A 13,751-nucleotide genomic window follows, 5' to 3' on the forward strand; every position below is an offset into this window, starting at 1 on the left:
GGGGGGGGGGTAAAGGGGTGCAGGCAGCAAAGGGAAAGCTGCATCTAGGCAGGCCACCAGGCCAGGTGTGACCTGAGCCCGCCCACCTCACCCCAGCATCCTCCAGGCCTTCGCCAGCTCAGTTCGGCCCCTGTCAAGGGCGGGGAGTCTGGATTATGGCTTTGGACAGGTGGGCTCCAAAGCCAGTGCACAGAATCTCCAGCTAGATGGCCCCAAAGGCTGGGTTCGGGGACCGAGCACCAGATATCATGGGAGCTCAGACTGAGTCCTGGGTGTCACCTCATTCTAGACCTCACGGGGGGGCCTCGCCACACCTGTCTCCTCCAGGCAGCTGCCTCATGCCCCTGAGCACCCAGTGGCGACTCTCAGCGCCGTGGAGAGAAGGGCCATCAACCTGACGTGGGCCAAGCCCTTTGACGGCAGCAGCCCGCTGATCCGCTACGTCCTGGAGATGTCGGAGAACAGTAAGGCTGCTGCCACCCCCTCCACCGACCGCAGCCAGGGCGACCCCACTTCCGTGCCTTTGAGCCAACCCTCTGGACAGCCCAGCTCCCTCATCTGTAAAATGAGCCACGGCATCCTGCAGTCGTGTGACAATTGAACGAGATAATGCACAGGCTGGGCTTGGGACCTGGCACCCAGAAGCCTCCAAGACACTGGCCATTAGTTTTTTGTTGGGGTTTTTTATTATTATTAATTTATTTATTTATATATATTTTTTTGGCTGCGTTGGGTCTTCGTTGCTGCGCGCGGGTTTTCTCTAGTTGCGGCGAGGGGGCTACTCTTCGTTGCTGTGCGCGGGCTTCTCATTGCAGTGGCTTCTCCTGTTGTGGAGCGCGGGCTTCAGTAGTTGCGGCTCTCGGGCTCTAGAGTGCAGGCTCAGTAGTTGTGGCCACGGGCTTAGTTGCTCCACGGCATGTGGGATCTTCCCGGACCAGGGATCGAACCCGTGTCCCCTGCATTGGCAGGTGGATTCTTAACCACTGTGCCATCAGGGAAGTCCCTGGCCATTAGTTTGTTTGTTTTTTCAATTTTTATCCTCCATCCCCAAGCCATGAACTCCAAAATTAGCAGGCATCATTTGAGTGGTGTTTCAAATACACTTTGCTAGAGCTCATCAATTTGAGAAAAAACAAAAAAGATAGAAAAGACAAATGCCTCTCAGTTCCCATGAGCCCTTGCTCCCTCCCCAGGACCCCCCAACCCCCTGAGACATGTGGGCTAAGGGGACCCAGAAAAATGACGTGACCAGCCTCTACTGGACCAAGCTGGGGAGGTACTACCCTGCCAGCCCAAACGAGGCTGGACCCCACCTGGGAATGGAGGGGGAAGAAGCATGCACCCCCAAGATGCCTACCTCAGCCTCCACCCTCTGTCCCTGTAGATGCCCCCTGGACGGTGCTCCTGGCCAGTGTGGACCCCGAGGCCACCTCGGTGATGGTCAAGGGCTTGGTTCCCGCACGTTCCTACCAGTTCCGTCTTTGTGCCGTCAACGACGTGGGGAAAGGACAGTTCAGCAAGGACACAGAGAGGTGAGGGGAGCGGGGTGGGTGTCAGGGGCTCCAACGGTGGGTGTCAGGGGCTCAACTCACTAACGCAGTTGAGTTGTCCCTCTCACTGTGGGCCATGCAAGTTCCAAGACTTAACCCCATTCTGTGCTACATCCCCATGGGTTGCCATCATTATTAAACGCACGTGAATTTCCAAAGACGTCTAGGATCTCTGTATGCAATGCCTTGCATGGTGCCAGACCCCATGAAGCCTCCAACAAAGCTTTTTTTAAAATGATGAAAGTTTAATAAAAACAGCAGTTCATGGCGTTTTAACACCCACTTGTGTTGGAGGCGCGTTCTAGCCACCTAGACCCCCATAGAAAAAGCAGCCTCCTCTAGTGAGAAAGAAGTGATAGTGACACCATCCCCAGCCGGCCCGGAGCCGGTCGCGGCGCACCGCCGCGGTGGAAATGCGCCCGGCGGCGGCCGGTCGCCGGCCGGGGGGCGGTCCCCCGCCGGCCCCACCCCCGGCCCCGCCCGCCCACCCCCGCGACCCCCCCGCCCCCACCCGCCCGCGGAGACGCGGGGGGAGAGGCGAGGGGCGGAGGGAGGGCGGGGGGAGGGGTCACCAATCCCATGCCCCAACGCTGTGTGCTTTGCTCTTTATTTTTTTATGTGTATTTTTATTTTTTCCAGATTTTTTGAGATATCGTTGACTTGTAACATTATGTAAGTTTAAGGTGTACAATGCGTTGATTTGTCACACTCCTCTATGGCAAAATGATTACCCCCATGGTGTTAGCTGACACCTCCACCCTGTCACATAATTACCGTTTCTTTTTGTGGTGAAAACATTTGAGATCAACTTTCTTAGTAACCTTCAAGTATATAATACAGTATTCTTAGCTATAATCACCATGCTGTATATTCCATCACCAGAACTTGGTTATTCTTGTAACTGGAAATTTATGCCTTTTGACTAACATCTTCCCCAGCCCCCCACCTCCTCTATTTCTCTGAGTTCAGCTCCTTTAGATCGCACATATAAGTGAGATCTACAGTATCTGTCTTTCTCTGTCTGACTTATTTCACTTAGCATAATACCCTGCTGGTCCATCCATGTTTTTGCAAATGGCAGAATTTCTTTCTGTCTCATGGCTGGAAAATATTTCACTGTATAGCTATGTTACATCTTCTTTATCCATTTATTTGTTGACGGACACTTAGGGTGTTTCCATACCTTGGCTATTGCGAATAATGCTGCTGTAAACATGGGGGTGCAGATATGTCTTCGAGATCCTGTTTTCATTTCTTTGGGGTGAAAATATACCCAGAAGTGGGGTAGCTGGATCACATGGTAGTTCTCTTTTCAATTTGAGGGGGAACCTCTACACTGTTTCCATAGTCCCTATACCAGTTTTTTACTCCCACCAACAGTGCACGAGGGGTCCCTTTTATCCACATTCTCACCAACACTTGTTGTTTGTTGTCTTTTTTGTTTTTGTTTTTGTTTTTGTTTGCGGTCCACGGGCCTGTCACTGCTGTGACCTCTCCCGTTGCGGAGCACAGGCTCCGGACGCGCAGGCTCAGCGGCCATGGCTCACGGGCCCAGCCCCTCCGCGGCATGTGGGATCTTCCCGGACCGGGGCACGAACCCGCGTCCCCCGCATCGGCAGGTGGACTCTCAACCACTGCGCCACCAGGGAAGCCCTGTTTGTTGTCTTTTTGATAATAGCCATTCTGATGGGCGTAAGGTAATATCTCAGTGTGGTTTTGGTTTGCATTTCCCTGATGGTTAGTGACGTTGAGCACCTTTTCATTGACCTGTTGGCCATTTTTATGTCTTTTTTGGAAAAATGTCTATGCAGCTCATTTGCCCATTTTTTGATCAGATTATTTCGTTTTTTGCTGTTGAGCTGTATGAGTTCTTTATATATTTTGGATATTAACCCCTTATCAGATATACGGTTTGCAGATATTTTCTCCCATTCCATTATGTCGCCTTTTGATTTTGTTGTTTCTTTTTCTGTGCAGAAGCTTTTTAGTCTGATATAGTCCCGCTTTTTTTCATTTTTGCTTTTGTTGCTTGTCCTTTTGGTGTCATATCCAGGAAATTACTGCCAAGACCAAAATCAAGGAGCTTTTCTCTTATGTTTTATTCTAGGAGTTTTATAGTTTCAGGTCTTAAGTTTGTCTTTAATCCATTTCGAGTTCACTTTTGGGAGTGGTGTAAAATAGAGGTCCAACTGCCTTCTTCTGCATATGGTTATATCCAGTTTTCCCAACATCATTTATTGAAGAGACTATCCTTTTCCCATTGAGAAGAGTTAATATTGTTAAAATGTCCATATCGCCCAAAGTCATCCATTGATTCGATGCGATCCCTATCACAATTCCAACGGCATTTTTCATAGAAATAGTAAAAAAACAATTCTAAAATTTGTATAGAGCCACAAAAGACCCCAAATAGCCAAAGCAATCCTGAGAACAAAGAACAAAGCCAGAGGCACCACACTTCCTGATTCCCAACTATACTGCAAAGTTATAGTAAACCAAAACAGTATGCTACTCATAAAAATAGACACATAGGGAATTTCCCTGGTAGTCCAGTGGTTAGGACTCAGCACTTTCATTGCTGTGGCCCGGGTTCAGTCCCTGGTTGGTGAACTGAGATCCTGCAAGCTGCGTGATGCAACCAAAAAAAAAAAAAAAAAAAAGACACATAGACCAATGGAACAGAATTGAGAGCCCAGAAATAATAGCAAATAGAAATAGCAAACAGTACTTGCTAAGGGAGCTAAGAATGCGCTTTGCTCTTTAAAAGATGCTCTTTGGTGTGTACACAGACCGCCCCCCCCCCCACTGGGTTAAATCAATCATTGTGGTTTCCCCACAGTTCCAATAAGCTTGAATCCCTCTGGCTTTTACTAGGGGAATGCCACAGGGGCTGTGACACTCTAACAGGAGGGAGAAGTGACAGATAACAGCCTGGCATAGAGAGCGGTTATAGGAGAATTTATTCATTCACTGTTTACTGAGCACCTACTATGTGCCAGGCCATGTTCGGACCACGAGAGGTGATGCAGGGGAAAAAAATGGACATAGCTCCAATCCTTCAGAGCTACGAAATCCCAATAACAAGAGGCCTCGAAGTGTAGGGCAACCATCCTATAACTTCTCCAGTCCTTCGGGCTTCCCTGTGTAATGCTGATTCATCTTCCTAATGAATCGTCCTGAGTCAGCAAGAAAAAGGTTAAATTACCCTAACTTTAGGCTTTACAAAGCCATGGGAGGGTGCAGGATGTTTTGGAAAAGCTATCCATCAGGAAACAAAAACATAAACAAAACAGGAAAGACATCCATCAAAAATAATCAACTTTTGTTGTTAATGGATGCATGTCAGTTATGTGAAAAATACAGAAGTGGAATGCTGTGTCCCCTGGCCATGCCAGAGAAAGAAATGCAGTAGCACTGGGCTTCGGGGGGTTGGGGGATGCTCAAACTCTCACGCACACACCACGCCACCCCTACCCGGCCTGCCCCACCCCTGCCGGGGCTCAGCTGGTTCGTAAAGGAAGCGCGGTTCAAGTTCACCACCAGCTGGTAACTGGGAGGTGAGTATTCGACACTCCTGCTACTAAAATACTTGAACACTCATGACGTCATCAACCCCGAGAGCAGCTTCTTTGACAAATGGGAAACCAAGGCCTGTGTCCCTCAACCGCACAGAAAATACACATATCTGGTGCTTTACAGTGTTTTAAAAAGACTTCCATATACATTGTGTCATTCGAGCTTCAACCGCTCATAAAGCAGGCAAGTGGACTTTATGATACCGCTTTTACAGGTAAAGAAGCAAGCTCAGAGAGGTTAAGTGACTAGCCCAAAAGCATACAGCAATTGTGCAGAGTCATCCAGGGACAGAGCAGGGTGGGGCCTCTTCTTATCCCATTAAACTCCTGTATTTACCGTGGAGACTAGGAGTGAAAAGCCCTGCCCATTCTTGGTGTTTTCCTATCCAGGGTCTCCCTTCCTGAGGAGCCCCCCACGGCCCCTCCACAGAACGTCATCGCCAGCGGCCGGACCAACCAGTCCATCATGATCCAGTGGCAGCCACCTCCCGAGAGCCACCAGAATGGCATCCTTAAGGGCTACATCATCAGGTAGGCATCGGCACCAGGGAAAGGAGGGGCCGCCCAGACTCAAGAGGAAAGAGATGAGGGAGGGTCAGGGAGTGGATTGGAAAACAGCAGATTCATGGCAGGTCCTTCCTCATCAACAAGGACCAGGCAACAAGAAATGCCTACACTACAGTAGGAAGGATTGAAGTTAGACATCTAGAAGAACTTCCAGCAGTGAGAGCCTTGGAAACCAATAGGCATGGTTAGAGAGGAGTTACAATGTAGCCTCCTTAAGGCTGTATGGATGGCAAGTCTGCCAGACGTCAGGGCTACATAGGAGTAGGGCTACACGGAGACACGTAACTATCCAGGGGACCAACCACCTGGGAAACCAAGAATATTCTAGCAGGCCAGATTTCCCCAGGACAGACAATGAGTGGACGAATTACTAGGCCAAGAACTGGTTAAAAAGTGGAAGTCCTGTCTTTGGTCCCTACTGCCAAATGAAGCCCAGTTATATAGCCTTTTATTTTTACATTTGACTGTGGGTGCTTTACTGGTAACCTGAAAGTGTATTATTAAGTTGTTACTAAAATTTGGTATTCATAAAAGAAGATTAGCCTGCTACTTGAAACTTCTGAGAACTTGTGTCAATATTCTGAGCTCTGGCTGGTTGCAAGATGCTAGGCAACGTCACGTGTCTCTTTCCTGAATGTGTACACACACAGCACTGGAATTCCCAGATTTTGAAAGCAGTTCCGGTTGGTTTGGCTGCTGAATTATCGGTTAATTTCGTCGTGGGCTTTTTGGTGAATCCTAAAGGGTAGTGGTTCTCAAAGTGTGGTCCCTGGACCAGCGACGTCAGCATCACTTGAGAACTTGATAGGAATGCAAATTCTCAAGTCCTACCCCTCACCTATGGAATGAGAACCTTTGGGATAAGCCCAGCAATCTGTGTTTCAACAGGCTTTCCAGGTGTCTTTAATGCACTCTAAGGCTTTGAGAACCACTGCTGTGGGGTTTTGTGAAACATCAAAATAATTTGGGGCCTCTGATTTCCCAATAGTTAGACGCTAGAGTGTGTGTGCATTGTTGTTCTCCTATGAGCTATGCATCCTCCAAAATTTGCCTGGACATATCCCATTTCTTTATTACCCTGCATTCTTTTTTCCAGTGGAAGGTGGAACTTGGTAGAGTATGTAGCCTGAGGTTTTTTTCTTTCCACCTCAGTGAATGGCTGTCAAAAGAGGGAGCCATTCTCCTAAAAGGAGAAAGGAAATGAGCCCAACCTTTGGAGACCACTCTCGTGATCAGCGACCCCTCAAAGCTAGACCAGTGAGATCTTCCCAGGAACTCTCAGCATCCCTGGCTAGCTATCCTACCAGTGTCCTCCTCCCCCGTCAAAAAGAAGAGTCCAGACACATCCCCTGGACTTGTGTTATCCCGTGGGGTAGCCGCTGGTCACTTGCAGCCATTTAAATTAAGAAAAAAGTAAATTAAATGATAAACGTAGTTCCTCAGTTACATTAAGCACGTTTCAGGTGCCCAAAAACCACAAGTGCCAGCCGGTTCCATGTTGGACAGCATGGATGTGGGTTTCCACCATCACAGACAGCTTCCTGGGCACAAGGACAAACAGGCTGACTCCAATCCATGGCATCTTGGCTTCCTCCCCTCAGGTACTGCCTGGCCGGGCTGCCTGTTGGGTACCAGTTTAAGAACATCACGGATGCTGATGTCAACAACCTGCTGCTGGAGGACCTCATCATCTGGACCAACTACGAGATCGAGGTGGCCGCCTACAACAGCGCCGGACTGGGTGTCTACAGCAGCAAAGTCACCGAGTGGACACTGCAGGGAGGTGGGTGGGGACAGTGGCCGTGGAGGAGCTGGAACTTACCCCTCTCCGTGCCTGAGGGGTCCTGACTGTCCAGTCCTGACTGCCTCAACCGTGTCACCTGTCTTATCCAGTCCCAGGCTGTCGCGTGCTGTGCCCAGCTACCCCGTAGGGTGGGAGGACGGAGGGAAAGATGGATGAAGACGTTGGGGTGGGTGTGATGAATGCAGAGGCTTCGGGGATACAGGCACCTTCTGCAAAGTTTCCCATTAACTGGATCATGAAACAGCTTACATTTAGCGTTGTGCCTACAAACCACCCTGAGCATTTTCGGATCCATCACTTTTATTTGTGGGTACCCTGTGAAATGGGCCAGACCGGTTTTATTAAGCCCAAACTAATCTGCGGAAAGAGGGCATCTGAAGTCTCCACAGCAGCAGGGGAGGAGCTGGGGGGAGGGGTGTAACGCAGTGTCTGCAGACCTCACGCGTTCTCGCTGCTTAACCAGGCCAGACAGTCAGACTGTGGCCCCTCCGCGCACACCCCTGCCTCTGTGCTCTTCTCTAGTGCCCACGGCCCCTCCGGGCAACGTGCACGCAGAAGCCACCAACTCCACGACCATCCGCTTCACCTGGACTGCCCCCAGCCCCCAGTTCATCAACGGCATCAACCAGGGCTACAAGGTACATAAGGCCTCTCCTTGCCCCGAGGGGAAGCCTGGAGATTCTCGGAAGGAGAACGCAGGCCGCAGAGGCGGGGAGAAGGCGAGGAAGGGGGAGGAGGGAGTCCCCGCTCTGTCTCTGAATCATTGGTTCAAGCCAAACAGAGGACGCGTGATCAAGGCAAGGGGCACGCGGGCTTTCCCCAGGTCCACGTCCAGGCCGCGGGCAGTACGGACACTGGCATGTCTGTGACCCAGTGCAGGGAGCAGTCAATCTCGATGAGCCTCTAGCTTGTAAACAAAACCAGGTTTGCTTCAGGCTCGGGATCCCCACACAGCCATGGCCCCATCAGAAAAATCCAGAACGGGGCTTCCCTGGTGGCGCAGTGGTTGAGGGTCCGCCTGCCGATGCAGGGGACGCGGGTTCGTGCCCCGGTCCGGGAAGATCCCACGTGCCGCGGAGCGGCTGGGCCCGTGAGCCGTGGCCGCTGAGCCTGTGCGTCCGGAGCCTGTGCTCCGCAACGGGAGGGGCCGCAACAGTGAGAGGCCCGCGTACCACAAAAAAATTTTTAAGAAAAAGAAAAATCCAGACCATACTTCTTACCCCCAAGCCATGGGCTAATGGGCGCTCTGCAGGGTCATCTGTACTTGACCCTACACAGTGTGTTTAAGGGCAGGAGTAGGACTCAGAAAGCTTAGATTAAAGTCCTGGCTCTGCCTCTGGCCAGGTCCCTGGACAAGTCCTATAAACTGTCTGAGCATCCTTCCTTCAATAAGTGTTTATTGAGCCCAACCGTAGGCACTGTTCTGGCTGCTAGGGAACCAAGAGACATCCTGTTTCCTCCTTTGCACGCGAAGATGATGATCATTTCTGTTCCTTAGGATTGCATGAGGATTAAATGAGAATATTTGTAATTTTTTCACATAACAAGCATTCAGAAAACGGTAGCAATAGTAGTAGAAATGGATTCATTGCTCAGGCTGCCCTCACAGAGTATCACAGACTGGGCGGCTTAAACAGCAGAAATGTATTTCCTCACAGCTCTTGGGGTCAGAAGTCCAAGATCAAGGTGTTGATGGGCTGGATCCTTTTGAGGCGTCTCTTCTTGGCATGCAGACGGCCGCCTTCTCTGTGTCCTCACGCGTCTTCCCTCTGTGTGTCTGTGTCCAGACTTCCGCTTCTTAGAAGGACACCATTTCTATTGGATGAGGACCCACACTAAGGACCTCATTTTAACTTAATTACCTCTTTAAAGGCTATCTCCAAACACAGTCACATTCTGAGGTCCTGCGGGTCAGGGCTTCCACATAAAAATTGGAGGGGAAACAATTCAGCCATAACAAAAAGCACTAGTAGCAGTGGTGATGGTGATGGTAGTAAATTTGCTATAATTGGAACTGTGCTGCAAGTCGGGACTTCTCAACCATCCCCTCCTGGCAGCCACTCCTGGGTCTCTCTTCTCACCCCATGAGGAGCACGGAGCTGACCTCCCCTGAGAGAATGGGAGATGGCAGATTACAGAGTGTGTGGTCCACGCCGTGTTCTTCATCTTCAGCCCAGCTGAGTGGGGCGGGTGGGAGGAGGCAGCGGGCTCCCTCCAGATGTGAGAGGCATGTCACCAGGAAGCCAGCCACGGAGGGCAGGGAACCGCGGGCTCTGCCGGCCTCGAGGTGACCGCAGATAGTTCCAGAAGATTCCCACACCACCCGTGTGTGACAACAAGGACCATTTCTAGGACTAGCAGCCTTAGCCTTTGTTGCTGCAAGGTGGGGGATGGCTGGACGGGAAGGGGCTGAGATTAAATCACCAAGAGAATTTTCTGCTGGTGTTTCAAGTAAAGGAGGGAGGGTCCAGATCCCGATACACCCCAGCCACAGCCATCTCGCTTCCAGGAAAGTGCATCACCGAGGCCGAGCAGGGCCCTCCTGGACCAGGGCTGTAGCTGCTCACCGGTAGTGCCGGCTGGCTGGAGAAACCTCCTAATTGGGACTCTGGGGGGAGGCAGTGGAGGGAAGAGGGAGGCTTGCGTCATGCAGAGGAACTGAGCTGGGAACAATTAGCTTCTTGCTGCCGATTCTAAGTTTCCTTCCACTTTGGGGAGGCCTGGGCTGCAAACTTCTAAGGCAAATGGCTCCCAGAGGGCCAAGGAGACCAGCTTAGTGGCCGGGACAATTAGGGCAATGACCCATTATGACCCAGAGCCAGAGGAAGCTGCAGAAGCCCGCCTGATTCCCAGGTCCAGTCTGTGCCCAGCACCCTGTAACTGCTCCAAGAAAGTCAGCAGAAATGAATTGTCCAGATAGCTTGAGCACAGAAACTGGTGCGTAAGAAGAGCTCACGCTTACAGGGCACTTTCTACATGCCAGGCAGGATGCCTGGGCTTCCCTCACGTTCTTGTCTGATGCAAGCTGCACAAGAAGCCCGAGAAGGAAGGCTTGTTATCATCACCCCATTTTACAGAGGAGGAAACTGAGGCATGAGGGCAAGTGACTTGTTCACAGTCAGAGTAACTGCAAAGCTTGGCTTCGAACTCCAGAGCCTGCACCTTGTCTTGCATTAAAAAGAAAGTGTTGTACGATTTAATTGTAAAATAATAACTATAACTTGATTTTTTCTAAGTATGAATGGATACAAGTGGGGATTTTGTTTCTTGCTCCTTTGGCCTTCAGTATCACAGGGAGGAAAAAAAAGCAGTGTCTGTCCCTTCCATCCTTCCAGTGAGAAGGGACCTTTTCTTCCCCTTTGAATTGTGAACAATTTCAAACATCTACAAAAGTAGTGAGGAGACTAAGATGACTTGATAAGACCATAATGCACCCTGGCTTCGACAGTTACCAACTCACGGCCCAATGTGTTCCCTCTATTTTCCAGTCCTCTTCTGCTCCCCTAGGATATTTGTAAGGAAATCCCAGGTATTGTAGCCTTTCATCCATAAATATTTCTGCAGAGAAATATTATAGATAATGTCTACTTAAAACCTAAACACAATAACCACATTCCCATTATAGTGCCTTAAAATAGCAACAGTCCCCTTAATAGCATCAGATACCCGGTCAGCGTTCAAATTTCCCCAGTTGCCACGTCATTTCTTTTACTGGTTGGTTTATTTGCCTCAGAGTCCAAATGAGAGCCACGCAGTTGCAATTGGTTGAAGTTTTCTAGGTCTCAGTGGATCTACAGATTTTCTCTGTCCTTTCTCTCTCTCACTCTCTCTTCCTTTTAATTTATTTAGTAAAGAAACTTAGTCAGGGCTTCCCTGGTGGCGCAGTGGTTGAGAGTCCGCCTGCCGATGCAGGGGACGCGGGGGTTCGTGCCCCGGTCCGGGAAGATCCCACATGCCGTGGAGCGGCTGGACCCTTGAGCCATGGCCGCTGAGCCTGTGCGTCCGGAGCCTGTGCTCCGCAACGGGAGACGCCACAACAGTGAGAGGCCCGCGTACCGCAAAAAAAAAAAAAGAAACTTAGTCATTTGTCCTATAGAGTTTTCCACAGCCTGGATTTGCTGTGGGGTCATTTAATATATTCCTCTGAACACTATATTTACAGTAAATTGGAATTTAGAACTAGAGACTTGATCATATTCAGATTTGATGATTTTTTTTTTTCAAAATATTACTTCCTAGATGGTGCTGTGCATTTTCATTAGAAGGCACAGAGTCTGCCTGTCTCTCATACTAGGATGTGGTGACCATTGACCAGCCTTGTGTGCTCTATCTCAGTAGGGGATACTTGAGGATATGAAATGTATTCAAGTGTCAAAATGAGGATACTTGAATATTATGATTTCTTCTTGATTTATGAGCTGAAATACTTTCCCCAAAAAGGAATTTTTCCGTTAACAACTTTTTGGTTACCAGAAGGTTTAATTCATCTAGGAAAAGCGTGGTAAATGCTCAGCTCTTTTCCATGACTTAACAATTTTCAGAATAGTGAATTGGTTCCTTAGCATCTTCTAAGGTGACAGATGAGTTTGGATGGGGTCAGAGGGAGGCATCTTTTTGTTTTGTTTTTGTTAGTATTATTATGTCCTTAAGGATTTTTAATACGTCTGATATGTTTCAATCCACTGCCATTATTACTCTTATTGATGCCAAATTGACCCATCACCCACCTCTTCAAGTAGGTGAGTCCTTTTGATGTGGCCCCAGGAGTCTTTTTTTTTTTAATTCTATTTTTTTTTTTTAACTTTTATTTATTTATTTATTTTTGGCCGTGTTGGGTCTTCGTTTCTGTGCGAGGGCTTTCTCTAGTTGCGGCGAGCGGGGGCCGCTCTTCATCGCGGTGCGCGGGCCTCTCACTGTCGCGGCCACTCTTCTTGCGGAGCACAGGCTCCGGACGCGCAGGCTCAGTAGTTGTGGCTCACGGGCCCAGTTGCTCCGTGGCATGTGGGATCTTCCCAGACCAGGGCTCGAACCCGTGTCCCCTAGCATTGGCAGGCAGATTGTCAACCACTGCGCCACCAAGAAAGCCCGCCCCAGGAGTCTTTGATAGCTTCCTTGCTATCTGGTATGACAGGGTGGCCCAAGCTAGCTCCTTTTCCTGCCCTCTGCCTGGGATCAGCCATGTCATCAAGGAGCCCTTGTTTCTTTTTTTTGTTTTTTGCGGTACGCGGGCCTCTCACTGCTGTGGCCTCTCCCGTTGCGGAGCACAGGCTCCAGACGCGCAGGCTCAGCGGCCATGGCTCACGGGCCCAGCCACTCCGCGGCACGTGGGATCTTCCCGGACCGGGGCACGAACCCCCGCGTCCCCTGCATCGGCAGGCGGACTCTCAACCACTGTGCTCCCAGGGAAGCCCCCTTGTTTCTTTTAATGATAGTTAGACACCGAAATCTGGGCACTGGGGCTGCTCCTGGTTCTAGCATTGGTTGTTGTTTCAAGGCCCTGTGAATGGACAACACTCAGAAATACTTTTCTTAAAGATAAAACAACATACTCTGATACTTCCAGCTCAATTTCAGGACTCTAACATTTCAAAAATAATCTCATTGGTCTTTCGTCTCTCTTTTCTCCATTCTGAAAATCTAGTTTCTTCCACAGCAACAGAATTACTCACCTACTTGATCCCACAAATACCCACGACAGTTTCAGAACAGCAAATATCAACACTGGTTACTGAAAATAGTTTCAGATTATCTGTAGTTCTTAGGATGTATCCCACCAGGGATACAGTCCCCTGCTTTCTGTGCTACCAAGTCTCTGAAATGGTTTCTTTCTGTGTAATTTTGCTACAATTCAATACACGGTGAGATTCATTTGTTTCATTTGGGTTTCCATTTTTAGGGATTGATTTTTTTATTTAATTTTATTCTATAATTACGTAGCATATTTACATGGTTCCAAAGGTAAATCTACAAAGCAAAGTTAATTCAGAAAAAACTCAGCCTGAATTCTGGTCCTCTTCCTTCCCAAGAGAAGTGATTTTTGTTTGTTGGTTGGTTTGGTTCGGTTTTCCCTTCCATGTCTTTAACATAAACAAAGGCTATGCGTGTATAAATGTGTACCGTCGCCTTCTTAGGTAAATGACAGTGTACTCTACATACTTTCTCCATTTTGCTTTTTTTTTTTTTTTAACAACTTTATTGGAGTATAATTGCTTTACAATGGTGTGTTACTTTCTGCTTTATAACAAAGTGAATCAG

General features: G+C 49.1%; 1 protein-coding gene across 1 annotated transcript in view; it reads left to right on the forward strand.

Moving 5' to 3' along the window:
• Positions 1-13,751, forward strand: part of SDK2 (sidekick cell adhesion molecule 2) — a 266,728-nt gene that overhangs the window by 196,099 nt on the left and 56,878 nt on the right. The window contains exons 14-18 of the mRNA XM_007454389.1: positions 328-464; positions 1,385-1,532; positions 5,516-5,656; positions 7,294-7,475; positions 8,019-8,134. Coding sequence (XP_007454451.1) covers positions 328-464; positions 1,385-1,532; positions 5,516-5,656; positions 7,294-7,475; positions 8,019-8,134 — 724 coding nt within the window. The remainder of the gene's footprint in view (positions 1-327; positions 465-1,384; positions 1,533-5,515; positions 5,657-7,293; positions 7,476-8,018; positions 8,135-13,751) is intronic.

This window comes from Lipotes vexillifer, unplaced genomic scaffold (assembly GCF_000442215.2).
Source record: "Lipotes vexillifer unplaced genomic scaffold, Lipotes_vexillifer_v1.1 scaffold518, whole genome shotgun sequence".
Lineage (NCBI taxonomy): Eukaryota > Metazoa > Chordata > Mammalia > Artiodactyla > Lipotidae > Lipotes > Lipotes vexillifer.